Source organism: Mandrillus leucophaeus, unplaced genomic scaffold, assembly GCF_000951045.1.
Source record: "Mandrillus leucophaeus isolate KB7577 unplaced genomic scaffold, Mleu.le_1.0 Scaffold341, whole genome shotgun sequence".
Taxonomy (NCBI): domain Eukaryota; kingdom Metazoa; phylum Chordata; class Mammalia; order Primates; family Cercopithecidae; genus Mandrillus; species Mandrillus leucophaeus.
Genome location: NW_012103599.1, coordinates 2,160,981 through 2,187,944, shown reverse-complemented (window position 1 = coordinate 2,187,944; position 26,964 = coordinate 2,160,981). Strand labels below are relative to the sequence as shown.

The 26,964-nt window shown below is 34.9% G+C and overlaps 1 protein-coding gene across 3 annotated transcripts in view; it reads right to left on the bottom strand.

The window, feature by feature from the left end:
• The window catches only part of EFCAB7 (EF-hand calcium binding domain 7), a 59,248-nt gene that overhangs the window by 25,526 nt on the left and 6,758 nt on the right, over positions 1 to 26,964 (bottom strand). For all 3 annotated transcript variants that reach the window (XM_011988941.1, XM_011988940.1, XM_011988939.1), the window contains exons 3-10: positions 24,522 to 24,733; positions 23,797 to 23,883; positions 22,881 to 23,076; positions 22,313 to 22,434; positions 10,483 to 10,624; positions 6,411 to 6,520; positions 3,217 to 3,374; positions 1,801 to 1,934 (exon numbers count right to left, since the gene is read on the bottom strand). In XM_011988941.1, the coding sequence (XP_011844331.1) occupies positions 1,801 to 1,934; positions 3,217 to 3,374; positions 6,411 to 6,520; positions 10,483 to 10,624; positions 22,313 to 22,434; positions 22,881 to 23,076; positions 23,797 to 23,883; positions 24,522 to 24,733 (1,161 nt within the window). The remainder of the gene's footprint in view (positions 1 to 1,800; positions 1,935 to 3,216; positions 3,375 to 6,410; positions 6,521 to 10,482; positions 10,625 to 22,312; positions 22,435 to 22,880; positions 23,077 to 23,796; positions 23,884 to 24,521; positions 24,734 to 26,964) is intronic.

The window sequence follows — 26,964 nt, the reverse complement described above, 5'->3', positions numbered from 1 at the left end:
TTACAGGTACCTGCCACCACACTTGGATAATTTTTGTATTTTTAGTACAGGTGGGGTTTCACCATGTTGGCCAAGCTGGTCTTGAACTACTGACCTCAAGTGATCCACCCACCCCAGACTCAAAAAATCCTGGGATTACAGGCCAATGTTTTTTGGTTTTTTTTTTAAGAGACAATATGTTCTGTTGTCCAGGCTGGTCTTGAAATCCTGGCCTCAAGTAATCCTCCCACCTTAGCCTTCCAGAGTGCTAGGATTATAAGCATGAGACACAGCACCCAGCCTATGTTTTTCTGTAAACCTAAAATTGCTCTAAAAATAAAGTTTATTAATAAACAAAATAAAATAAAAGCATCTTTAAGTATAAAAAAAGTTTATTAAAATAATCTTACAGATAAACAGTACATTTTCTTATTATTCAGGGGAAACATTAAAACCTTAAAAGCTCTCATTTCTTTGCAGTATTATTGTTTGTAAAGTAAACATTCCTCCAAATCATTTTCTAAGTCAGTAACTCTTGGAGACTTTTCGATAGCATGGAGTTCAAAGTTCTGGAGCCTATTTGTGAAACTTTCTTGCTGTGTAGCCTTGGTCAAGTTACTTAACCTCTAATTCTATTTCCTGATTTATAAAGTGAGAATAATAAAGTACTACTTCATAGACTTGGCGTGTAGAAGTGCATAGAGCAGCAGCTGGTACATGGTAGATGGTAAGCTCTCAAAAAATGTTAACCGTCAACTCTGCCAATTTAACTAAATTTTTAAATTAGAATTTTACTTATCACCAACTTTACCATCAGAAAGCCACAAATTCACTCTTATAGAATGTTCTCTAGTGCCAATTAAAAGATTATATTGTTAAAGTTACAAGATAATTACATCTTCCTATAGATAATACTCATGTATATTATGAATTTTATTAATCAAAGTTTAATATTATAAATCAATATACATGTATTGTTGTTGATTATATTAACTTTCAGCTAAAAGAGAAATACTGAAAGATTCCTTTATATAAATAATATACTTCTACCCTACTTGCTGTCTAGGTAAACAGACTCCCAACCTGGCTCACTTTGCCAAGCTTAGACCATTTTAAGATCCACACATTACTATCCCAGTGAAAGCAAACGTGAGTTAATCTCTCTTGACTGCATTCTGATCTCCTCACACCTCTTGTTCTGTGATCTATAGTTGGCTATGGCTTTTTGGCTTTCCCTCTGACCTTGCAGTCTTTGGCTTAAATATGCAAGTACGTCTTCTCAGACTCCTTCTAAGTGATAACTGACTTTGCCTCATTCTCAGTGATTTTCTTTGTCCACCTTGGCATTTTGGCTTCAATATTTCCATAGATGGACTTTTTAAATTCAACTCAAATACGAAAAGCATTGAAGAATTTTTAACATGTATGATATAAACAACTTCCTGGAAACCTTAATTTGTAAGTAAACCTCTAGCTTTTTGGCTTTTTGCTGCCCTCTCCTGGTCACAGTTTGTGGCTCTTGACCACTTCAGGCCCAGTGGTATCAAGCGCAAGGACAAGTTTTTTGTCTTCTAAACCCCAAAGAGTAGAGGCTCAAAACTGAAATTATGATTAAGTAATTCACACTTTCTTTTAAGTTGAGTATTATACCAACTACCAATTTAAGAAAAATAAATGTTAGCATTTACAAACAATGCTACTATTTTCAAACTGTCCTAAATGCTATAATAATATATCGTGGAGAAGTTTATTTCTTAGAGATGAAAATGTGCTATATATATATATTTTTATACATCTGTTAAGAAAAAGAAAAGTGCTTACCTCTGCAGACAGCCCAAGCATCTTCATCACATTTCTCACCACTTGTTCTCAATTCAAAAAAATTATATTCTTCAAGGCTAAGAAGACCATTTCCATCTAAATCAATTACTTCAAATATATCTGATAAAGTAGACCTAAAATTATAAAAATAGTTAGTTATTTCTTGTCACTAAGGCAACTACACTGAAGAAGGGTTCTATGAGGATAACATTCAAAAGGAATGTTATACAATTTCTTTAAACTAAAGTTAATGTATCCAAATACAGTTTTGGTTCAGTCCAGTATTAGATGAGATAAAAAAAGCTTCTAGAGAAACCGCAGTATCTCAATGCATAGTAAGAACTCAATGAATAGTAGTAGTTCCCTTCTTTTTTCCTTTCTCCAATCTGCTTTCTTCTTCCTCACTACCTATAGGGAGAAATTGGTAGATGTTTGACTGAAGTTGACTTGCCAAATGTGTGGAACCCAGAAGTAAATGACAATCCCAGATCTGCAAATGGAGGAACATTTTCAGATGCTCAGAGGATGAGTTGTTTTGTTTTGATATATGTATTTATGGTGTACAATGTGATTTTTTGATATATGTATACATTGTGGAATGACTAAATCAAGCTGATTAACATATCCATTATCTTACATATTTATCATCCTTTTTTCTAGCGGGAACATTTAATATCTATTCTCTTAGCAATTTTCAAGGATCCAATATATAACTACAATCACCATATTGTCAGCAGATCTCCTGAACTTATTCCTCTTATCAAACTGAAATTTTGTATCCTTTCACCAACCTGTCCCCAACCCCCCCACCACTCCCAGCTGCTATAACCACTCTTCTACCCTCTGTTTCTATGGGTTTGACTTTGTAGGTCACACATATAAGGCTGGGTGTGGTGGCTCACACCTACAATACCAGCACTTTGAAAGGCTGAGGCAGGATGCTCGCTTGAGGTCAGGAGTTTGAGACCACCCTGGGCAACATAATAGCAAGACTCCCATCTCTTCAAAAAAAATTAGCCAGGCATGCTGGCAAGCACCTGTAATCCCAGCTACTGCTACTCAGGAGGCTGAGGTGGGAGGATCACCTGAGCCCCAGAGTCTGAGGCTGCAGTGAGCTATGATTGTGCCAGTGTACTCCAGCCTGGGTAACACAGCAAAACTCTGTCTCTATTAAAAATAATAATAATAAAGCTCCCACATATAAGTGAGATCATACAGTATTTAGCCTTCTGTGCCTGGCTTATTTAACTCAGCAGAACATCCTCCAAGTTCATACAGCTTGTCACAAGAGTTGACTTGGTGAATTAGAATCTGAGGACAGGGGTGGAAGCTGGCCAAAGGAAAGGGAGTAACACAGGCTATTAATATCTATCCAGCCTAGATGTTATAATTCTAACATTAATAAACAAAACTTACTTAAATTCCTTTGTAAGGAATAATTTCCCTGTTTCATCTCTGTATACAAGTTGGGCTTCATCTGTTACTGGGTTTATTTTTTTCCTCAGCCTACAGCCAGTTGTGGAAGGAATTAACCAGTAAATTCCAGGTCCTAGTTCACCAGTCCATCCAAACACCTTTTCTCAAAACAATGAAACAAAACAATCATCAGTCTTAATCTTTTCATCTTTTAATTTAAAGCTTTTAATATTTCTTCTGAAAGGGACACATTAGAAATAATTTTTAAATCAATATTTACAAAATCTATTACAGTTCTATCAATCTTTTTACAGGTTTCAAATTCATTTTATTAATGGTAATCTCATTATGAGATCACTAGATATAGTAGTCCTTTATATATTTTTGAAACAAATGCCTAAAACTGTAACAGGTAAGTTATATTATCTTCTAAATCTTCCCCAATAATCTTCAAAAATATCTGTGATGCAAATACCCTCAACAGAAAGCAAAGATAAATCATAGGGTAATTTTTTAATGTGAACACTGAGCTCCTTTAAAAAAAAGTAATAATATTCTAGATTATGGTTTCCTAATTTGATTCAAATATAAATATATGATTTCTAAATCAGATTTCAATGACATAAAATAAAAATTAAATATATTTTGAAATGGTTCACTATTGTATAAATTAACCACATTTGTAAGAGTTCAATTATTTGGATGAAAGCACTGGAATTTTACTTTTTTAAATGTAATATGGACTATAAAAAAAGATGCAGAATCCCAAATAAATCAGCTTTATATGAAATTCTGTTTCCTATCAAATGTTGGATATTTATCATGAGTACCAGAACATCTGTATAGGAAAACATTTTATTCTCCAGTTCTATAAAAGAAAGCAGGCTGGGCATGGTGGTTCACACCTGTAATCCCAGCACTTTGGGAGGCTGAGGTGGGTGGATCATTTGATGTCAAGAGTTTGAGACCAGCCTGGGCAACATGGTGAAACCTCGCCTCTATTAAAAATACAAAAATTAGCCGGGCATGGTGGTGGGCGTCTATAATCCCAGTTACTTCGGAGGCTGAGGCAGGAGAATCACTTGACCCCGGAAGTGGAGGTTGCAGTGAGCCGAGATCGTGCCACTGTACTCAATAGCGCACGACTCTGTCTCAAAAAAAAAAAAAAAGAAAGAAAGAAAGAAAGCAAATGGTATCTGTCTATGTACTTCCTAAGAGCTTTTTGGAGCCCAAAGGCTTCCTATAAAAGCTAGCAGCTGTCTCTGTTAAATATATTAAATCTAAGGAATTCTTAGTTGTGTATAATAGCTAAGTGCCCTTCAGCACAGACTAACCCAAGAGAATCCTTTCAGGTATTATGTCCAAAAATTCCTTTTAAAACCCAGGTATAAGGCTAGACACGGTGGCTCATACCTATCATCCCAGCACTTTGGGAGGCCAAGGCAGGCGGATCATGAGGTCAGGAGATCGAGACCATCCTGGCCAACCGACATGGTGAAACCCCATCTTTACTAAAAATACAAAAATTAGCTGGGCATGGTGGCACGTGCCTGTAGTCCCAGCTACTTGGGAGGCTGAGGCAGGAGAATCGCTTGAACCTAGGAGGCAGAGGTTGCAGTGAGCCAAGATTGCACCACTGCACTCTAGCCTGGCGACAGAGTGAGACTCCGTCTAAAAAAAAAAAAAAAAAAAGGACTAAATGCTTACCAAATCCATCCTTTCAAAAGCATAACCTTTGAAATTGACCAGATGTGGACTCAGGAGTGAAAAACCAGATCTCACTGCTTCCTAATATATATTATCCCATGATCCTTCCTTATGCCCACATATAACTTTGCATTGCCACTGTGGATGGCAAATGGAAAGTTTTTTCATGGGCACAAAACTCATCTATAAGAAAATAATTGTGAAAGTATAAATACAAATAAAAAATCCTTTGTAAATATAACATATTACAGATAAACAGACGCCTATAAAGAGGTAAATAGAAACTCATGCAAACTTTATTATAGTTTTGCTATATACTAATTTTTTTATACATGCAATCCCATAAGAAAGTAATTTTACCCAAAACAAAGTGGAAACAGATATTCTTTTAGACAATGCTTACTTTGTAGTCAGTTCTGAAGAAGAGTTTATTCAAAACATTAACTTCAGCCAATTTTATTTGTTTCTTGCCTATTCTTATCTGTTAGGAAGCCTACAATAAAGACTTTTATATAACATTCTATCAGGGAAATGTCTGTCTGTCATTGAGCCTATATAAAGATTAAATATGATATTGCAGTAAGCCCTTGAATAGTATTATTTCTGTTGTTGTGTAGCAGATGTATTTTGTAGTCCTCATAAAATAAATAGCCACATTTATGTATCGGCCTCACATATTTGGCCTTTGAGTAAATACATAATTAGAAAAGATCAGAAGAACCCCATGGGCAACATATAAAAACATTTAAAAGCATTTTTTCATATCAATCTATTTTTGAACCCTATAAAATAAGTCAAGCCTGATAGTAATCTTAAAGTTTTTCTGTTTTGCAGTAGTAATATAAGTAAGACAAACATCTACAGCAACTTTTCCAAAGTCTTGAATTGCTTGCATTTAGGGAAAAAAATGTACTGGCATCAACTTTTTTTATTGAGTATATCAAATGTTCACATGTGAGGCATCAGGGCGTTTAGAAAAGATGAAAGTAAGGTACAATATTATACAACTTAAAAGGTATAAGCCAAGACTCAAACTTGCCAACCAATCCTCAATTCTTTATTTAATTTATTTTTTTAGAGACAGGGTCTTGTTATGTTGCCCAGGCTGAAGTGCAGTGGCTATTCACAGGCACAATCATAGAATAATACAGCTTTGAACTCCTGGGCTCAAGTAATCCTCCTGCTTCAGTTTCCCAAGTAGCAGGGACTTCAGGTGCATGCCACCATGCCCAGCTCCTATCCTTAATTCTTAAGAAATCACAGCAAACAAGAAAAAATTCTTTATAATTAAATATTTACTTTAACTAATTTAATTTAATTTGATGTGATTAAATTAAAAACATAATATCTGTAGTGTTTAAGTGCTGTTTATACCTTAATTGGAAGGTATATAAAAGCTTAAAAAATAAAATGTAGAAACATACTTTCCCCAAACTGCAGTTCATACTATATTTTAAAATTAAACATTAGAAAATAAATATGTATACTTCTCTATTTCGTAGTTCGGTAAAACACACAAGCTGTAGATTTGCTTGACTCTCATTTTCCTTGAGAATATACAAGGCAGTATCAACGGATAACCAAGGGGATGGTTTTCCTACAAACAAAAAAAAAGCCCAAACACCTTAAAATAAGCAATCACTATCTATTCTTTCCTATATAAAAAAGAAGTTACTAGTTTCTTCTTGGATATTTTCTCTAGAAATACATATTCCTTTTTTGTTTTTTCAAGACAGAGTCTCACTTGGTCACCCAGGCTGGAGTGCAGTGGTGTGCTCGGCTCACTGCAACCTCCACCTCCAGAGTTCAAGTGATTCTCCTGCTTCAGCCTCCCGAGTAGCTGGGACTACAGGCGTGTGCCACCACACCCAGCTAATTTTTGTATTTTTAGTAGAGACGGGGTTTCACCATGTTGGCCAGGATGGTCTTGATCTCCTGACCTCATGATCCACCTTCCTGGGCTTCCCAAAGTGTTGGGATTATAGGCGTAAGCCACCGCACCCAGCCCATATTCCATTTTTATATGCAAACATGATAGCTTTTGCAATAAGGCACAAACCTAAATACAGCGACCTAGTGAGAAACATTTTCTATATACTCACTTTCTAAAAATTATAACTTTTCTTGAACTCATCAAAAGCTGAGGTTGCAGGGCAACCAATTAGCCTGAAATCCAAGGAAAAACAGACTTTTCAGAAAGAAATAGGATTTAAGCACTGGCTTACTTGTGGTTGAGCACAGGAGGAAGAGATGTCAGATATCTATGTGCTGACAACCCCAAAATTTATATCTTTAGGATCCTTCCTCTGAATGTTAGACCCATATAACTAACTGTGTATTTAACATTTCTACCTGGATTTCTATTTCCAAAACTGAACTTCCCTAATCTTTTTTTAAAACGCTGTCCATCTCAGTTAATGGTAACTCATTCTTTCCAGTTGCTCAGGTCAAAAATCTTGGAATCTTCTTTAACTCTTTTCTTCTCTCACATACCAAGACCAATCCTTAGGAAATCCTATGGTTCTGCCTTCAAAATATACCCAGAATCTCTACTACCCCCTCTCCCACCTATATCCTGGTTCAAAGCATTCCCAGTCCTCTTCTAGAATTCTACAATAATGTCCCAGCTGGATTCCTTACTTTCACCTGCATATCCTTCCATCTACTTTCAATACAGTAACCTAATCGCTCTTGTTAAAACATAAGTCAGATTATGTCCTGCCTTCTACTCAAAACTCTCTAATGGAGCAGAGAGTTGGGAGAATATTGCTCCTTTCCTAACAATAAGAAAAAGTTAATGAACTACAACATCATAACTTTTCTTGATCCCATCAGAGCTGGGGTTGCAGGGCAACTATAAGCTTAAAATCCAAGGAAAGACAGATCTTTCCCAGGAGAGATGAGATGCAAACACTGGCTGACCCTGTGGTGGAGCAGAGAAGGAAGAGATGTCAGGTACCACACAAGTGGAAGAAGAAGAAAGGGGGTAGAAGAAATATTTGAAGAAATAAGGCAGAGGATTTTCTAAAAATAATGAAAGGCAACAAGCCACAAATCCAAGAAGCTCAGAGAACCCCAAGCAGGATAAATACCAAAAAACAAAAAACCCAGGCAATAGCATCAACAACAAAAACTACCTAGACATACATTCAAACTGCTGAAAATGAAAGATTAAGAGAAAATCTTGACCTTATATATGAGGAAAAACATCTCACAAAAAATGAAGGGAAAACCTCATTTCTCTGATTAAAAGCCCAAGTCCTAATTATGGCAAAAAGAAACCTCTTCCTGATTTTGTCCTTGTTTCTCCCCAGTTGCATCTCCTACAACTCTCTCCTCACTTATTTCATTTGAGACACTCTAGCCTCTGTTCTTCTAACACCAGTACACTCTCACAGAGCCTCTGCACAGAGCATTCTCTCTACCTGGAATGCTCTGCAACCTCCTCCATCTTCACCCATCCCTTCCAGCACCATACACCCAGAAGGCTTACTCCCTTGCCTTCTGTGGAAGACAGCAAAAATGGCTGTTCCCCCCAGTATCCACAGCCCTTTGCAATGTGGCTTCGCAGCTTTTCCATCAAGAGATCAAGTCTATTTCCCCAGCCTATGAATCTGGACTTGCCTTGTGACTTTCTGTGAGCAACAGAATATAACGAAGTAACATTGTGCTGCTTCTGAGCCCAGACCTCAGGAGATTCTATTGTGCTTCCACTTTTGTTTTGTTTTGTTTTGTTTTCAGATCCCTGTTATACCAAGAGAACAGGTCCAGGCTAGTTTACTGAAGGATTATTAAAGATCATATGAAGCCGAGTCAAGTTATCCCAGCTGGGACTTCATACATGAGAGAGAACCCAGCCAAGATTAGCAAAGCCAGCCACCAGCTAACCTATAACTAACCATAACTGTGTGAGCAACCCCTACAGAGAAAAAACAAGCCCGGCCAAGACTAAGAACTAACAGATCCACTGATTCATGAGTGAACAAATGTTTAATTGTTTTAAGCCACTGAGTTCTGGGGTAGTTTTTTATGTAGCAGTTGGTAACTCATACATCTCTTTCAAAATCTTTATCCATATGACAGCTTCCTAACGAAGCACATACTAACCACTCCATCTCCATGGCAACCCACATTCCCTCAGCATTCACTATCCCCTTTTTCCTCTGATTTTCCCATAACACTTATCACTTTCCTACATACCATGTCATTTACTATTTATTATGTTTATTATGTATTGTTTCCCCTACTAAAATGAAAGTTGATGAGGGAAGGGATTTTTGTCTTTTTTGAACTCTTAATGTATCCTAAACACCTAAATTGATGTCCAGCATATAATGCCCTTGATAGCTATTTGATAAATAAATGAATGAATCTTATTAATAAGAATACAGAGAATTAACAACTACATTGAATTTGCAGGGCTATCTTGATTCCTCTCTCTGAAAAATAACTATTGTTATTGTCATTTAAAAGTATCATCTGCCAAATATTATACATATCCCACAAAAGATGCAGTAAAAACTTTCAAAATCTCTACTTTAGGAGGGAAAGAGAATGGGGAGGGGAATCCTCTAGGAAGAAAATGCTTGTATGTAAACATTATAAAAGAAAAATAAATATTGATTTAGAACAACCAACATTAAAAAAGGTATCTAGGGAAATCACCCTTATAGATAGATAGCTTTCATTGCTTAAAAATTACATAACCATTTTAGACACTAGAAAAGTATTAATTTTTACCTAGAATATTACCATTAATACAAAGATTATTAATAAATATTGTCTAAGTCACAAAGGATTTTGAAGGTATTAAAAATACTTGCAGTTTCATATGTTCCAAATTATGCCCCTGCAGAACTTCTCTTTGACATATTAATTTTAGAAACTGACAAATGGAAAAAGCTAAGATTAATTAGCAAATAAAAACTTAGTTCTGGCTGAGCACAGTGGCTTGAACCTGTAATCTCAGCCCTTTGAGAGGCCGAGGTGGGTGGATCACCTGAGGTCAGGAGTTTGAGACCAGATTGGCCAACATGGTGAAATCCCGTCCCTACTAAAAATACAAAAAGATTAGGCAGGCGAGGTGATGTGCACCTGTAGTCCCAGCTACTCAGGGAGGCAGAGGCAGGATAATCACTTGAATCCAGGAGGCAGAGGTTGCAGTGAGCCAAGATTGAGCCACTGCACTCCAGCCTAGGCAACAGAGGGAGACTCTGTCTCAAAAAAAAGAAAAAAAAAAAAAAAAAAGTTAGTTCTATATCATGAGGAAACCAGTTAACATTTGTTTATTTTCTTCTATCTTAGCTGTAGAAAGGTTTGGAAAAAGTTATTGTTTTTAATAAAACATGCTTTAAACATATACACAAAGCAATCTACTTGCTTTTCATATGATTAACACAGGCCACGTATAGGCCAACACTTTCTTGAAATGTAACCATTATGTTTCTCACTTAGGCAGATTATTTTCTTTCCTAATTAGGACTATGGAATACTTACATAAGTACTTTCAAAGAGGGTACAACTTGACATTTAAAAAATATACAAAAAATTTAAACTTGCCTTCAACTTGACTCAGATTTAATGGCTTAATTGTTAGATAAACCATGGACCTCTGAGCTATTTGCATCCTGTACTGATGACTAATGATTTCACCATCTTCTTCTATGAAAAAGCAACCTTTTGATTGCATGTATTGCCAGTCCTGAAATGAAGGAAAAAATTATTTCAAACAATATTTATTAAATGTTTCCAGTATGCATAGTAATGAGGAGAAAACGCAGGGGGATATAAAAGAAATGTCAAATATAATCATTGCTCTCCAGGAATGTGCAACATAGTTAGGAGGTAAAAAACAAACATAACAAAATCCAATTATAGGCAGGGCACGGTGGTTCACGCCTGTAATCTCAGCACTTTGGGAGGCCAAGGTGGGCGGATCGCCTGAGGTCAGGAGGTCAAGACCAGACTGAACAACATGGAGAAACCCCGTCTCTACTAAAAATACAAAATTAGCCAGCCGTGGTGGCACATGCCTGTAACCCCAGCTACTCAGGAGGCTGAGGCAGGAGAATCACGTGAACCTGGGAGGCAGAGGTTGCAGTGAGCCGAGATTGCGCCATTGTACTCCAGCTTGGGCAACAAAAGCGAAACTCCGTCTCAAAAAAATCCAATTATAATTGGCAGCAATATATGGTTAACACAAAGAGATAACTATACATGCAAAAGAATTTACTATTATTCAAGTTACTAAAATAGTGCCTAACACATTGGCCCAACAAATATTTACTGTCTAACTGATTGGGGTGGGGAGACTGATGTAAACTGAGTGTGCAACTGATGAACTATATTATGAAGAATAGATAGCATTTCAATAATGAAAAGTTAGGAAAAGACATAAGGTAAAGAAGGGCAAGAAAAATAAAATTGGCTGGGTGCAGTGGCTCACATCTGTAATCCCAGCACTTTGGGAGGCTGAGGTGGGCAGATCATGAGGTCAGGAGTTCAAGACCAGCCTGGCCAACATGGGGAGAAACGCTGTCTCTACTAAAAATACAAAATTTAGTTGGGCATGATGCTGGGTGCATGTAATTCCAGCTACTCAGGAGGCTGAGGCAGGAGAATCACTTGAACTGGGGAGGCAGAGGTTGCAGTGAGCTGAGATCATGCCATTGCACTCCAGCATGGACAACAGGACAAGACTCTGTTTCAAAAATAAAAAAAAAAGAAAAAGAAAAATGAAGTATTGAAGAAAAGTAATAAATAAATATGTTGCTGTAATAGAGATTAGTGCTAGGAGCATGTTAAGAAGGAAGAATTAAGGATTGCTAAAATAAATATATTGAAAGAAAAAATGACTTTAAATGTAAAAGCAAAATAATTGTTTCAAGTGTAGATAACTAGAAGCATGCTGAATAAAAGTTTCACAGCTGGCCGGGTGCAGTGGCTCACACCTGTAATCTCAGCACTTTGGGAGGCCGAGGCAGGCAGATCATGAGGTCAGGAGTTCAAGACCAGCCTGGCCAACATGGTGAAACCCTGTCTTTACTAAAATACAAAAATTAGCTGGGCATAGTGGCACACGCCTGTAGTCCCAGCTACTCAGGAGGCTGAGGCAGGAGAATTGCTTGAATCCAGGAGGCAGAGGTTGCAGTGAGCAGAGATCATGCCACTGCACTACAGCCTGGATGACAGAGGGAGACTCTGTCTCAAAAAAAAAGGTTCACAACAGAACAATGCTGATGAATATAAAGTATCACTTTTGAGAAAGACTTTTCTATATTGGCTTTACCATTTCTTGGTCAAGCCAAATTCCTTCTTGTCTGAATTAATATATGGGATCTCATAACTAGAAATGAGTAAAACCTGGCCAGCCACAGTGGCTCACACCTGTAACCCCAACACTTTGGGAGGCCGAGGCGGGTGGATCACTGGAGGTCAGAAGTTCAAGACCAGACTGGCTAACATTGGCGAAACCCTGTTTCTACTAAAAATACAAAAATAGTCAGGCGTGGTGGTGCACACCTGTAATCCCAGCTACACTGAAGCTGAGGCAGGAGAATCACTTGAACCCGGGAGATTGAGCTTGCAGTGAGCCGAGATCGTGCCACTACACTCCATCCAGCCTGAGAGACAGAGCAAGACTCTGTCTCAAAAAAGAAAAGAATAAAACTTTAAAATGCTTGGACACAAAGTAGAAGATTCTTTACTGAAGTTACAAGAAATTGTGTCATTACCATAGCTATGTGCAAAAATGCTTTTCACTTTATTATTAGTAGGCTTGCCTGCCTGAAATGTAAGTAAGAATATTTAGATAATCAGTTCAAGGCTTTAATAATATTGATAACTACTGAAAAGGTATATGCTAGCTCTATAACAATAACATCATAAATGTTTTCTAATTCATTATAGAAAGATTTGTTATGGCACTGCAAAGGCAAAAATAATTTACATTGAGATTGGTTTCATGTTCATGCTCACATTTTTAAAAGAAGGCTAAATTATCCTAACATACTTACATCTCATTTTTCTATTTTATGTCGTAATTATTTTCATATTTTATATTTTGATACATTTAAAATAACACATTTAAAAATTTAAAAATCTCTATAATTCTAACGCCCTACTTAGATTTTCATGTAAGCCTTTCTAATACAGACCTTACGCAGAAACCTATTTTTTACATTTTAATAAACACCGCTTTATGTTCTGCTTTTAAAATTTAATTTCATATCCAAAATATTTTGCTGTTGAAAAACAATAAAGCTAGAGGACTCATACTTTCTAATTTCAAAACTTACTACAAAGATACAGTAATCAAAATGGTGTGGTACTAGCATGAAAACAGACATATAGAACAGTAGAATAGAATGGTTAGCCCAGAAATAAATCCTTGCATATATGGTCAAATGATTTTCAACAACGGTGCCAAGATCATTCAATGAAGGCAAGGACAGTCTTTTCAACAAATGAGGCTGAGGAAACTGAATATCCATCTGCAAAAGAATAAATTTGGGTTCTTATCTTACGCAATACATAAAAATTAACTCAAAATAAACTGAAGACCTAAACATGCTAAAATTATAAAACTCTGAGAAGAAAACATACGGGGAAAGCTGACGCTGGATCTGGCAATGGTTTCTTGGATATGACAACAAAAGCACAAGCAACAATCAAATTGGAATTCATCAAAATTAAAAACTTTTGTGCATCAAAGGACACTACCAACAGAATGAAAAGGCAATTCATGAAATGAGAAAAATTATTTGCAAATCACATATCCAAAAAGGGACTAATATCTAGAGCATATAAAGAACTCCTACAATTCAACAACAACAAAACAAACCACCGATTTTTTAAATGGGCAAAGGAATCATCAAATGATCAACTCTCTAAAGAAGATATTTAGAAGGCCAATAAGCAAATGAAGAGATGCTCAACATCACTAATCATTAAGGAAAGACAAATCATAACTTCAATGAGATACCACCTCATACCCATTGGGATACCTATTATCAAAAAAACAGAAAATGACAAGTGTTGGTGAGTATGTGGAGAAATTGGAACCCTTGTGCATTGTTGATAGGAACATAAAATGCATAAAATGGTGAAGCCATTGTGAACAATATGGCAATTTCTCAAAAAAGCAAACCTATAATTCTATATGATCTAGCAATTCCAACTTCTGGGTATAGACCCAAAAGAATTAAAAGCAGGGACTCAAACAGATATGTATGCCAATGTTCACAGCATTACTGCTCACAATAGCCAAAAGGTAGAAACAACCCAAATGCCAATTGACAGAAAAATAGATAAACAAAATGTGGTAAATACATACAAGGGAATATTATTCAGTCTTAAAAAGGAATAAAATTCTGGCACATGCTATACATGAATGAGTCTTGAAGAAATTATGCTAAGTGAAATAAGCCAGACACAAAAGAACAAATATTGTATGATTCCACTTATATGAGGTACCTAGAGTGGTCAAATTCAGAGACAGAAAGGAAAATGGTGGTTGCCAGGGGCTGTGGGGAGGGGGAAATGGGGAGTTGTTGTTTAATGAATAGAGTTCCAGATGAAAAAGTTCTGGAGATGTATGGTGGTGGTAGTGATGGTTGTACAACAGTGTGAATGTACTTAGTGACACAGAACTGTATACTTAAAAATGAGTAAAATGGTACATTTTATGTTTTGTGTATTTTACCACAAGAAAACCATTTTGCTATGCAATATTCAAAATTTCAATTTAAATGGTTCTATGATTAAAAATAGAGGTGGGGCCGGTCATGGTGGCTCACCCCTGGAATCCCAGCACTTTGGGAGGCCAAGGTGGGTGGATTACCTGAGGTCAGGAGTTCGAGACCAGCCTGGCCAACATGGTGAAACCCCATCTCTACTAAAAATACAAAAATTAGCCGGGTGTGGTGATGGGCACCTGTAATCCCAGCCTCAGGAGGCTGGGGCAGGAAAATTGCTTGAAACTGGGAGGCGGAGGTTGCAGTGAGTTGAGATCATGCCACTGCAATCCAGCCTGGGTAATAGGGCAAAACTCCGTTTCAAAAAAAAAACAAACAAACATTGAGTTGGTATACCATTACTTAGTTAACTATTTCTAAAGTGCTAGACATTTAGGTCATTTCTAATTTCTTATCACAATATTAATAGAATACTTTTTTGTCTAAATGTTTTTCTTCTGATGAATAATTTCCTTGAGAAGAACTTTCAGGCAAAAAAGTATGTATATTTTTAAGGCTATTGACATGTGTTCCCATACTGCTTTATAAAACAGTACTGCCAATTTTACAATACCACCAATGGTATATAATGTAATAATTTTACCATTATTTGGTATTGTTTTATTGTGAAAAAAATTGGGTGATGTGGGATGACTTCATAAGCAAGGTGTGAGTACATAAAGCATTCATTATGGTATTCCATATATTTGTATATGTCTCGAGTATTTGATAGTAAAAATGGTATTGTAATAACTTTTGCATTAATTTCAATTTATCTGATTGTTAATACCAAGGTTGAACATTTCCCTCATGTGTTCATTATTTTTGTTTTCTTTTGTATAAATTACCCATTCACCTATTCTCATAACTCTATTGCAGACTTAGCATTTTTCTGACATATTTTAATAAATTATTTTGACTATTTTAGATATTAACCACTCTGTGAGTGTTAATGAATGTATTTTCTCTATTCCTTCTATTTTCGTTTTGGTTATTTCTCAATTTATACAAGTTTTCTATTTTATCTTTTCTTTGGAAATTTCCTTTTCAACTGCATTTTAAGATTTTATCATTATAAGCTGAACTATACTCAAGCTTTCAGTCAGTCACTAATCAGCTGCACTGTCACACCTTTGGGGTATACAAGATATGTGTATTTTTAATTCTAAGAAATTAAGATGTGACCTTAACTTACTGAAATTTATCTTGTTAAGTATATTGCCCATGACAGAAACAAGTCATTATATATGATATTTCAACAACATCCCTATGAGGCAGTATGGGGTAGATATGAATTAGTCATTTTAATAAACAGAAAAATTGGGTAGCCAGAGGTTATATGGGTTCAGAGTTTTATAAGGAGTTTGTAGTAATATTAGGTCTAGCGTCCAAGACTTTTGGACTCTGCATTTAGACTATGTTTCTAAAAGAAAATCTACTCAGGGTACCAAATTCAAATTTTTTATTATCTGTGATACAATGAGGTTCAAACTTGGGCTTGTGGCAGAAGCAGAAGTTGAAGTTCAACTTTTTTTTTTTTTGAGATGGTCTCACTCTGTAACCCAGGCTGGAGTGCAGTGGTACCATCTCGGCCCACTGCCACCTCCACTTCCCAGGTTTAAGCAATTCTCCTGCCTCAGCCTCCCGAGTAGCTGGGATTACAGGGGCCTGCCACCACGCCCAGCTAATTTTTTGTATTTTTAGTAGAGACGAGGTTTCACTATGTTGGCCAGGCTGGTCTCGAACTCCTGACCTCAAGTGATCCGCCCACCTCGACCTCCCAAAGTGCTGGGATTACAGGCTTGAACCACTGCACCTGGCCCAAGTTCAACTATTAACGATGAGTAATGATACACAGGCTTTCATTTAGCTTCCCTGTAAATCTCTTGGATGGGCATATATATGGACTAACAACAGATGCTGGCATTACCTCAGACTCAATTGTCCTTAAAATAATCAACATGACCTTGGATGGTGATGACTGCTAAAGAATAGAAATGAAAGAAATGCTATACAGTATTTAGACAATTTACATGTTGAGACAGTTTGAATTATGATTCTGACATTAAATAGAAAACATTTAAATGTTTTCAATCAGTTTTGATTATAGCATCAGATGGAATTTCATCTAATATACTTTATATTTTTTATATTTACCTATTTGGAAAGGTAAAGGATAATACTTTAGAATTACAAACTCTTAAAGGTAGAAGAAATCTAAAAAGCAATCTAGTCCAGACTTCTCTTTTGATAAAGTCTGAAAAATAAAGTGATATATGTGTAAAGCTATAGTTCTCAGTTGACTGCAGAACTAGAACCAAAACATAGGTCTCCTTACTTTCTCTCCAGTGTGTAAGTTATATTCTAAGTTCTGTTCTATTTCACATTTAAATATCTGCAGTGATTTTTAAAGCCAGTTTTTAAAAGAAACTGTGAATATGATACTACTACAATAAAGTATGGTAAGGCATTATCATTCAGGATTCTACACATTTAAGTATTAAGACAAACTTAATTATTTGGTTTTCTTACTTTAAAAATGTAGCATTTAGTAGCAGGAAAATTTCTTAAATTTGTATTGTAATCATCAGCACAGCAGCCCTACCCCCAGCTTTAAAAAAATGGTTAAATTAAGCTTTTAAAAATAATGTACTTTACCTGGTACACTGGTAGTAAACACCATTTGTGCCACTTAGGAAACTCAAAGATGGAAGAATTTTTCGATGTGCTGATGCTACCTCTGGGGCAGTGCCACAGATTAACAGGACATGGCTTTATAAAATTTAACAGGGGAACAAGTTAAACATTTTTATTCTAAGTCTTTCCTAAGTTCCATGTCTAGAAAATAATGCTATAATAGAAGATAATTTGTGAGTTTCTTTGGAAAGGCAGACAAACTACATAGTATAACATTAAATATGGATTAATAAAGCTGGAAAATGGTAGAACAACAGTTATTAAAGACAAATATCACATTATTTATATCAACCAAACTTCAGTGTAATAAACAGATCAATTTGAATTCAAAATAACTCCACTAGGAGAACTTATAGCTCCTACTGTTCAACAGGAAACATTCAACTTTTTTCTGTCAGAGTTATTAAACATACAATGCTTATTCAACTTAAAATTTCATTTCAAGGCTGGGTGCGGTGGTTCATGCCTATAATCCCAGCACTTTGGGAGGCCAAGGTGGGCAGATCACGAGGTCAAGAGTTCGAGACCAGTTGGCCAGAGTTCGAGATCAGTTGGCCAATATGGTGAAACTCTGTCTCTACTAAAACTACAAAAATTAGCCAGGCATCGTGGTGCACACCTGTAGTCCCCACTACTTGGGAGGCTGAGGCAGGAGAATCGCTTGAACCTGGGAGGCGGAGGTTGCAGTGAGCCGAGATGGTGCCACTGCACTCCAGTCTGGGCAACAGACTCTGCCTCAAAAAAAAAAAAAAGAAAAAAGAAAAAAATGTCTTTCAAACAAATAGACTTTCAATCATACAAAAGTTTTTCTCTAGGACCTAGACTAAAATGTTATGAACTAAAAGAAAAAATTACTGACAAATTGGCTGGCTCATGCAAATAAATCAATTTGAAAGGATTATAGATTAAGCTGACAGTTTGAGTATTAGGAGAAAAATGAAAGAAGGTTGAGTTTTGAAAATAATTTTAGAATGAGAGTAAGAAATTCCATGTATGATATAATTTTTTGACATTATAAAGCAGAAATAAAATAATAGCTTGTAATTCTTGTATAGGGCATGAGGTGGTGCTGTATTCTACCAATTTGAGTACATTCATATAAGTGCAAACTGAACTATTATTTCGTTTATTTGTCATCTACAAATTTTACTTATTTTCATTCATAATGTATGAGGAAACGCTTAAAAGTACAAAACCAAATACTAAAGCCAAAAATTCTAGTTATCAAAGCAAATATATCAGTATAGTTACATTTTTCTTGGAACACTGTAGTGAATGAAAATGATTTAACATACAAATTCTGTATTATTAAATTTTTCAGTGAGAAAGAATTATTAAGCAGTAGATCTGCCATAGATTTAGTCAGAGGAGGAACTCATCACTATCATTATCATCACTATTGTTTTTTATAAAGATTTCCTATGTCACATACTTATTAGGAGGCTATTTGCTTTCGGGTATGATAAGACAGGAAGGTAACTGGTTGTTGCATTTTTTGTTATTAAATAATTGTAAACTATACACACTTAAAAAATAAAAACTTAAATAGATAATTTATGAAGGGTAAAATTGATGTGGCCTGAAATCTAACTGACAGGTTGAATTGATCAACATTTTGAAAATGTGAGAAACTTATAAGAAAATTATTGTATGGAGCTTTCACAAAAATTAACAGATAATGAACCGTTTGGAATTTAAAATGTTTATATTTGTATTGCCATATATAGACATACATATAACATATAAATGGTATATAATATAGATGCTATATGTTTTGACATTATAATATACAGGTTGTACAACATATGTGTGTGATGTGTGTGCATATGTTGTACAATATACATGTATAAAATATAAATGTAGGCACACTCTAAGAATCTGAATATAGGAAGTATTGCATCTCTGGAGTTTACAACTGATAGTTTGGGGTTTACTCTAATTCTAGACATGACTGGTCTTAGCAAGGAAAGTGAAGCTTTTCCTCTCTGAAAGGAAAATTCCTGACATTCCTTGATCATCACAGAATCTAAATAAATGGATAGAATTCAGAATTTTAAAAAGAATAGTAATATAGTAACTAAGTATGGCCAATAGAAAGTAATATATGTATAGTACCTGTAAGGATCTTATTTTCCTTTTGTAATTCAAGTCCTTTACCAATTGTGTGGATTTATGGTTTAAAACATGGCTTACTCTTACCTATCACAATTTTCTAATTTCTGAAAAGTCCCTCCTTCTCTGTCCCAATTCCATACTTTTCTGTTCCACATGAAGTTGAGATACCTAAACTTGTTTAAAATAAATGTAAAGTGTCTGGAAAATTAATTTAACAATCCTTTCAGTAATTTATTCTGTATATTCACAACCAAGTACTTTTCAGAATGGTTATAAAACCTCAGGAATATATGAGATTTGTGAAATAAAAAAAAGAAAACTTCAAGTATTACAGTTCTTTTAGAATTTGTCTAGCAGGTTCTCTGTTTTTACCAGAAAACCCCCCAAGAGGAAACAAGAATTAAAGAAAAATGTGGCCAGGTGTGGTGGCTCACATCTGTAATCCCAGCACTTTCGGGGGCCAAGGCAGCAGATCACTTGAGGTCAGGAGCTCGAGACCAGTCTGGCCAACATGGTGAAACCTTGTCTCTACTAAAAACACAAAAATTAGCCAGGCATGGTGGCATGCACCTGTAATCCCAGTTACTTGGGTGGCTGAGGGAGGAGAATCACTCGAACCTGGGAGGCGGAGGTTGCAGTGAGCCAAGATCCCGCCTGCATTCCAGCCTGGGTGACAAAATGAAACTCTGTCTTAAGAAAATGCATAAATAAACAAAGAAAAGAAAAGAAAAATGTAAACAAAGAACTGAATGCTGCTGAGAAACAAAAGGGTCACTTACTTTAAAAAATAATAATTTCAGCTCATCTAAGAAATAGCAGATAGTAAGCAACAGTGGGCAATACAAGATCAGAAACAGGATATTAAAAGGTAAGATATACACAGCTATCAATTATTTCCAAAAGGCATTATATTTTATATGAAACTTGCAGAATTAAAAAGTTGACAGTATGCCCTTTTCTTTTAATCATTAAATTATCTTAGTACCTTTTACCTCACTCCCAATTATCATCCACACCATTCCCTGTTCTTGACTTTGATACAAAACTTAAGTAGTCTCTTTGTTAAATAATCATTATGACTTACAGACTAATTTTGGCATTTTTCTATTACACCTGCCCCATCCTTATTACATTTAGGTACTATCCTAGGCCAAGTTATCATCACTTTATATTTGGAAAACTCTATCAGCCTCTTAGATGGTGTCTCTGACGTCTCTATACATAATACAACAGTAGATGAACTTTTCTTAAACTATACTTTCATCATGTAATTCCCATACAAGCACCCAGTTATTTCTTAGTTCTATAATATTTATTAATGTTCTTTAAAATAAATAGTATTAACATTAACACTATTATTTATTAATGTCCTTGGCATTGTGCTAAATGCTTTACATATGTTTACATATGATTTAAATCTTTCCAAAGCACACTAAATATAATTATTCCCTATTTATGGATAAGAAAACTGAAACTCTGAAGGGCTGCTGACTAATTCGCCCAAGGTCAGTTATGAAGTGATAAAGCTAAGATTCAAGCCGAGGTAGATCTCTATCCAAAACTCTAGATCACTAATCTCATCAACATCTAGAACACTGGCACAGAGTAGTCATTCAATAAATATTTGTTGAATAAATGAATGAATAAATACTATGCTACACTATCTTGGTATACTCTTAATGGTCAAATGAAAATTTATATTTTTAAATTCAAGCTCATATTTTACACTAAGCAAAATAACTGGCACACATTACATGCTTAGTGAATATTTGTTGAATTGAACTAAATTTTTAAAATTATATTGGTATGAGCCCAACTAATGACACAGAGACAAAGTCTTACTATAACTTAACATAATCCACATTAATATTAATTTATATCTCTCTTTAGAGTGCCTAAAATTACATTTATTTGTGCTTCTGAATCAGGTAAACCATAATTATGTAACTAAGTTAATTTTATTAATAATTAATTTAGTTGCAAAATACAAAAAGTTTCCACTGGTGGAAAATAATATTGTTGGAACACTAAATATTGTGTATGAACATGTTGGACATGCACACCAAATTGCTTAGGGTGTATAGATTCCTAAACAGTCTGAACAAAATTCCCTGGAGATAATGTTTTAAAATTTTAATATAGAACAAATGTCACTGTCTAGCAATTTAAAGATATAAGGGACTTTAGAGTTCAATAACAAATACAGAGTTGTTATTTGAAACAAAAATGTGGCTCTTGAGAACAATCAGTTCAGTTTTCTAACAGCAGTTATAGTATGTGATCATAACCATTTTTTCCCCTTTTACAGAGGTCTCTAGGTGCACATTTTTAATGTATCCTAGCAGTTTCCAGTTAATGTTTTATATTTCTGTAGCTATTATTTTCTGTTGAAGGAAAACTAGTAAAGGTTGAGTCTAGAAAGGGAAAACAAAGAAAGAAGATCAATATTAACACTCTACAAATATTGACTTAGCAAAGTGACTTTGTTGTCATTCTCTCATAGGACTTGAAATTGAATGAATGATTTATTTATAAGAAACACTTATGGTAAATATTTGTTAAACAAAACAAAAAATTTGCCTGCCAAAGTATATAACTTGATAATCTACTCATCAAGTTATAAAACTTGAGTGTTACCATTTTCAAACTGAAGAGCTTATAATAATATTCATCATTTTTAATTTAAAAGTATTACACTAGCTTATAGGTAGAAATTCCACAGAAAAACCTTGAATTACTTCATAAACTTTACTGGTTCCCTGTAGACACTGCATAGTTATTAATAAACTTAATGTCAAATTTTTTTCAGAAAAAGTCATCTCTGTTAACTTAAAATACTATACCTTTATTAAATTTGGCTCCGTTAACTTTGAGTTTCGGTTACCATTAGCCCCCATGGTAATTGTGAAGGAAACAGATGTTTTGAACTTCCTGGTTGCTGACAGTAAAGAACTCCTGGTGTCACCTGCAACAAGTAATGATTATTTGGTCTCACATTATGAAAAGTTGTCAATAGGAGTTTTTTTCCAAACACAATGCAGTATAAAAGATCTATTGTATTACTTTGACTCTCTTTGTTCTCCCCATTGAAATAAAGTCAGAAGTTTTATATTTATCAGGCTTTAATGGTCCTTAATTTATAGGCTACTAATAAGAATTCTTATTTGAATATGTCACCTTTCAGTCTGAAATTTTAGTTTTAATAAAATATAATGAGCATAGCTAAGTCAAGTTCCATAATAAAATTTTACTTCAATAGATTTTTACAGCTAAGAGAGTCTAGAAATGATAGCTAACAAAAGTTAGATTCTCATTTGTTTTATCACTGAGAAGCTGAAATGGAAGGAAAAATTTATCTGAATATGACTCTTCATTTCTGATCAAGAAGTTCTTAGTGTTAAAAGTAAATACCTTTGTTTGAGAATGTTTCCTGATCGGTTTTTCTTATGATTTTAGGTGATGGTTTTGGTACTGGTGATGGGTCCCTTTCAGGGGACCCTTCGATGTGGTTTCCAAACTGGTGACGCCTCATTTTACTATCAACCTCTAGTTTTTCTAGTGTAGTCTTGAGACATTGCTCATTGGCTGTCATATATAATTTACAAAACTACAGGAAAAAAAAAAAGTCCAGTGGGTAAAACTATTCAATCATACATTGGGGAAGAGGAGAAAGCAAATGCACATTAGTAGGCAAGGAATAGACTGATAGATGGAATATATTTCCCATTGATGGTTACACATTTTATTTTTTTGAATCAGATTGACCAGCCTCAAGTGACCTAGTGAAATGTAGCCGTGATTCAATGAGGAGGTCATACTCTGAGTGAAAATAAAATGTTACACAAGGAGAGGTGATTTATTATTACTTTTTTTATAAGACGTGTAGACTTGCATTTGTTCAAAATAATTTTTATGATTCTTCTACCCCAGAAAAGGTACATTTCTGAGTAGAGTCTCTATGTTTATGTGTGTATCTGTCTGTGTGTGTGAGCACACATGTTTTTTAACTTGGTTATATTATTTTTAATGTAGTCATCAGATTGCAATTGTGGGACTGGAAAAATTAAATTTCATGCACAATATTTAAGGATGTCATTGCCAATATTAAAAAGATGCATCCCTTTAAAAATAATTTTCTGACATGTTAATTAGTTGACATGTTAACTGATTTAATTGCTTCACAATGTATACATATATTAAAACATTACATGTACACTGTAAATATATACAATTTTTATTTGCCAATTATACCTTAATAAAGCTGGGGAAAAATAAAAACACTTTTCCAACACAGTATGTACATTTACATCAATGTGAGCTTATGTACCTTGATGTAGTCAAATTTGCCATCAGCATTTACATCAGTCAAATTTATTATGGCATTTACTTCTTCTCGAGTCATCTTCTCACCTCTCTGAAAAACAAAAAAAAAACGAGATTTATTTTGAAGCAACATGATTACTACTTTGTTATTCACAGGGATAGTGGAAGCACATTTTAATCTTTTCCATAGTTTTAAGGTATTGCTTCATTATAAATTATGAGTATTATATATAAAGAAAGAATGAGGCGGCTATATAAATTTCACAATTTTATTAAATTTTGTGAAAGTGTGCTGAATTTCAGTTTCCTAAATAGTAACTAAAACCTGAATACTATAGAGTCAGTTATAACTGCTATTGAATTTAGGGGAATGATATTTTCTAACATTGTACCAAAAAGGAGAATGGATTCCTAATCCCATTTATACTTGGTTTTCCTTTTACTTATCACATATGGAACTATCACTGATTTTCAAAGAGTTCTGGACAGGAACGAATTAAATAGGAGCACAAGGCGGTGGTAACATACGCTCAATTTTATACTTTATCTTTTATTTACAAAGAACCTTTCATCCAGAAGGATCCCTAAGTACTTTGTAAATAACATGTAAGTAATTCATTTCACCTCTCAATGAAATAGTTATTTTTAATGTAGACTTTGGTAGTCAAAGCTAGATTCCAAGCTCTTTCACAAAATATGCATATTACAAAACAGTTTTACTGATCTTACCTTCGTTAGAAATTTATAAAGGTCAGTGTGTAAAATACAGCCATCATCATTTACATCTAATTGCTTAAATGATTTTAGTAGTTCTGCTTTTGAAGTAGGTTTTTCCTTCCTTAAAATTATACAAAAATCATCAAAATTCAGTTTGGCAGTTTGAGGAGTCCAATACTTATTAATGGTCTTTTGGGATGGATTTCTTCCTGCATGCTGAAGAGCTGCCCAACAAAACAAGTATTATTTGTGATTATAACACTTGGATTTCGTACTTAAGTGCATTTTTTTCTTCAAATCACTATGTATTATGATATTTAAAAAACACTACACATATACCAGTACATTACCTTTGGTGTTGATTTATCTAGTGATACCAAGATAGGCCTGACTCTGAAAAACAAAAATATTGCCAGGCGCAGTGGCTCATGCCTGCAACCCCAGCACTTTGGGTGGCCGAGGCGGATGGATCACAAGGTCAGGAGTTCAAGACCAGCCTGGCCAAGATGGAGAAACCCTGTCTCTATTAACAATACGAAAACATTAACTGGGCACAGTGGCAGGCGCCTGTAATCCCAATTACTCAGGAGGCTAAGGCAGGAGAATCGCTTGAACTCGGGGGGTGGAGGTTGCAGTGAGCTGAGATCGTGCCACTGTACTTCAGCCTGGGTGACAGAGTGAGACTCCATCTCCAAAAAGAAAAGAAAAGAAAAGAAAAACAAAAATATGTATGCCACCACCTAAAGATTATTTAATTATTAACGCCAGAATTAAATAGATTTTCCTTATTCTGACAGTTTGGTTCTCAACTTACATGGTTTAAATAATTACCAATACCTGATTACTTAAGAGCTTCTAAAAGCTCTTCTAAAAGCTTCTAAAGGAAATACAAGATTAAAAATAACCATCCATCCACTTGATTGTTTGGGGGACAAAAGGATAACACAAAAAGTGTGAATTAGTACTTTTTCTGGCTAAATAAATACCTTAATGACTCTTCAGCCATAAATAAGAAGGAAATCCTGTCATTTGCAACAAGATGGATGAACATGGAGGACAACATGTTAAGTGAAATAAACTAGACAGTGAAGACAAATACAGCATATCTCACTTGTGTGGAATCTTAAAAAAAAAAAAAGTTAATATCATAGAAGTACAGAACAGACCAGTGGTTACTGGAGACTGGGAAGGGGAACTGTAAGTACTACCTAAGTACTCTGGGGGTAGGGGAGGATGGGGAAAGGTAGGTCAATGGGTACAAAGTTACAATCAAGATAGTGGGAAATAGGTTCTGGTATTCTGTTGCACAGTATGGTGACTATAGTTAGCATTAAGGTACTGTATATTACAAAATAGCTAGAAGAGAGGCTTTTGAATGGTCTCACCACAAAGAAAAGATAAATGCATGCAGCGACGGATATACTAACTACCTTGATCTGATCATTATACAACATAGAAATGTATTGAAATGTCAAATTGTACCTCATAAATACATACAATGTGTAAATTTAAAAAACAAATATCTTAATGAAATGAGAAAAGCATTCATTTAAGACTATCAGTGTCAACAGGCATGGTATCTAAAATGTTCATCATTGCTAGGTACTAAGCTTTCAAAAACATTAATCATGTTCCAAATGTCAAATATATGCACATAAAGTATCCCTTTGTAGTTATGGCCCTGCTAAAAATCAAGAATGTCAATATACTGTAAGAGAAGATTATTATAGAGATGCTATGGTCAAACTACTCTTCATTTTTAACCACATCCTTCTATCTATGGAGAGCAAAGAAGTACATGTGAGAAAAGCTTTGTATATTTACGTATGTCATATCACACTAAAACACAATAGTTAAAGCAATTGCAAATATTTTGAACAGCTGAATAGAAGTAACTTGGTAATTTGCAAATACATCTCTGCATACTGACATATAACATTTTCTAAAATGAACCAATGATAAATTTCCTAAGCACCACAGAAGGAATTAACATAATTTTAAAAGATACAATTGTCCTGAATTGTACTGTCAAATTCTATTACAAAATCTTATATTGGATAGTTCCAACTATCTTTATAGGAATTCACAAGATCTGTGTATCACCAATCAGCATCAAAAAACGATAATTTGGATATTCTACAATTTAATGTAATAAGGACCAATAAGTATAAAACAATTTCACTAAAGAAATATCCTCATGGAGATAGAAACCAGATCAGGGTAACAAATACAGATATAAGTGAGTCAGTTATATTGAACATTATTGTGCACTAGTATAGGCTGATTTTTGTTCATCAATACAAACTTCTTAGTTCCAAAGAAATTTTATCATCTAGGATGGGCGTGGTGGCTCACACCTGTAATTTGGGTTTACAATTACACTTTGGGAGGCCGAGGTGGTTAGATCACCTGAGGTCAGGAGTTCGAGACCAGCCTGGCCAATACAGTGAAACCC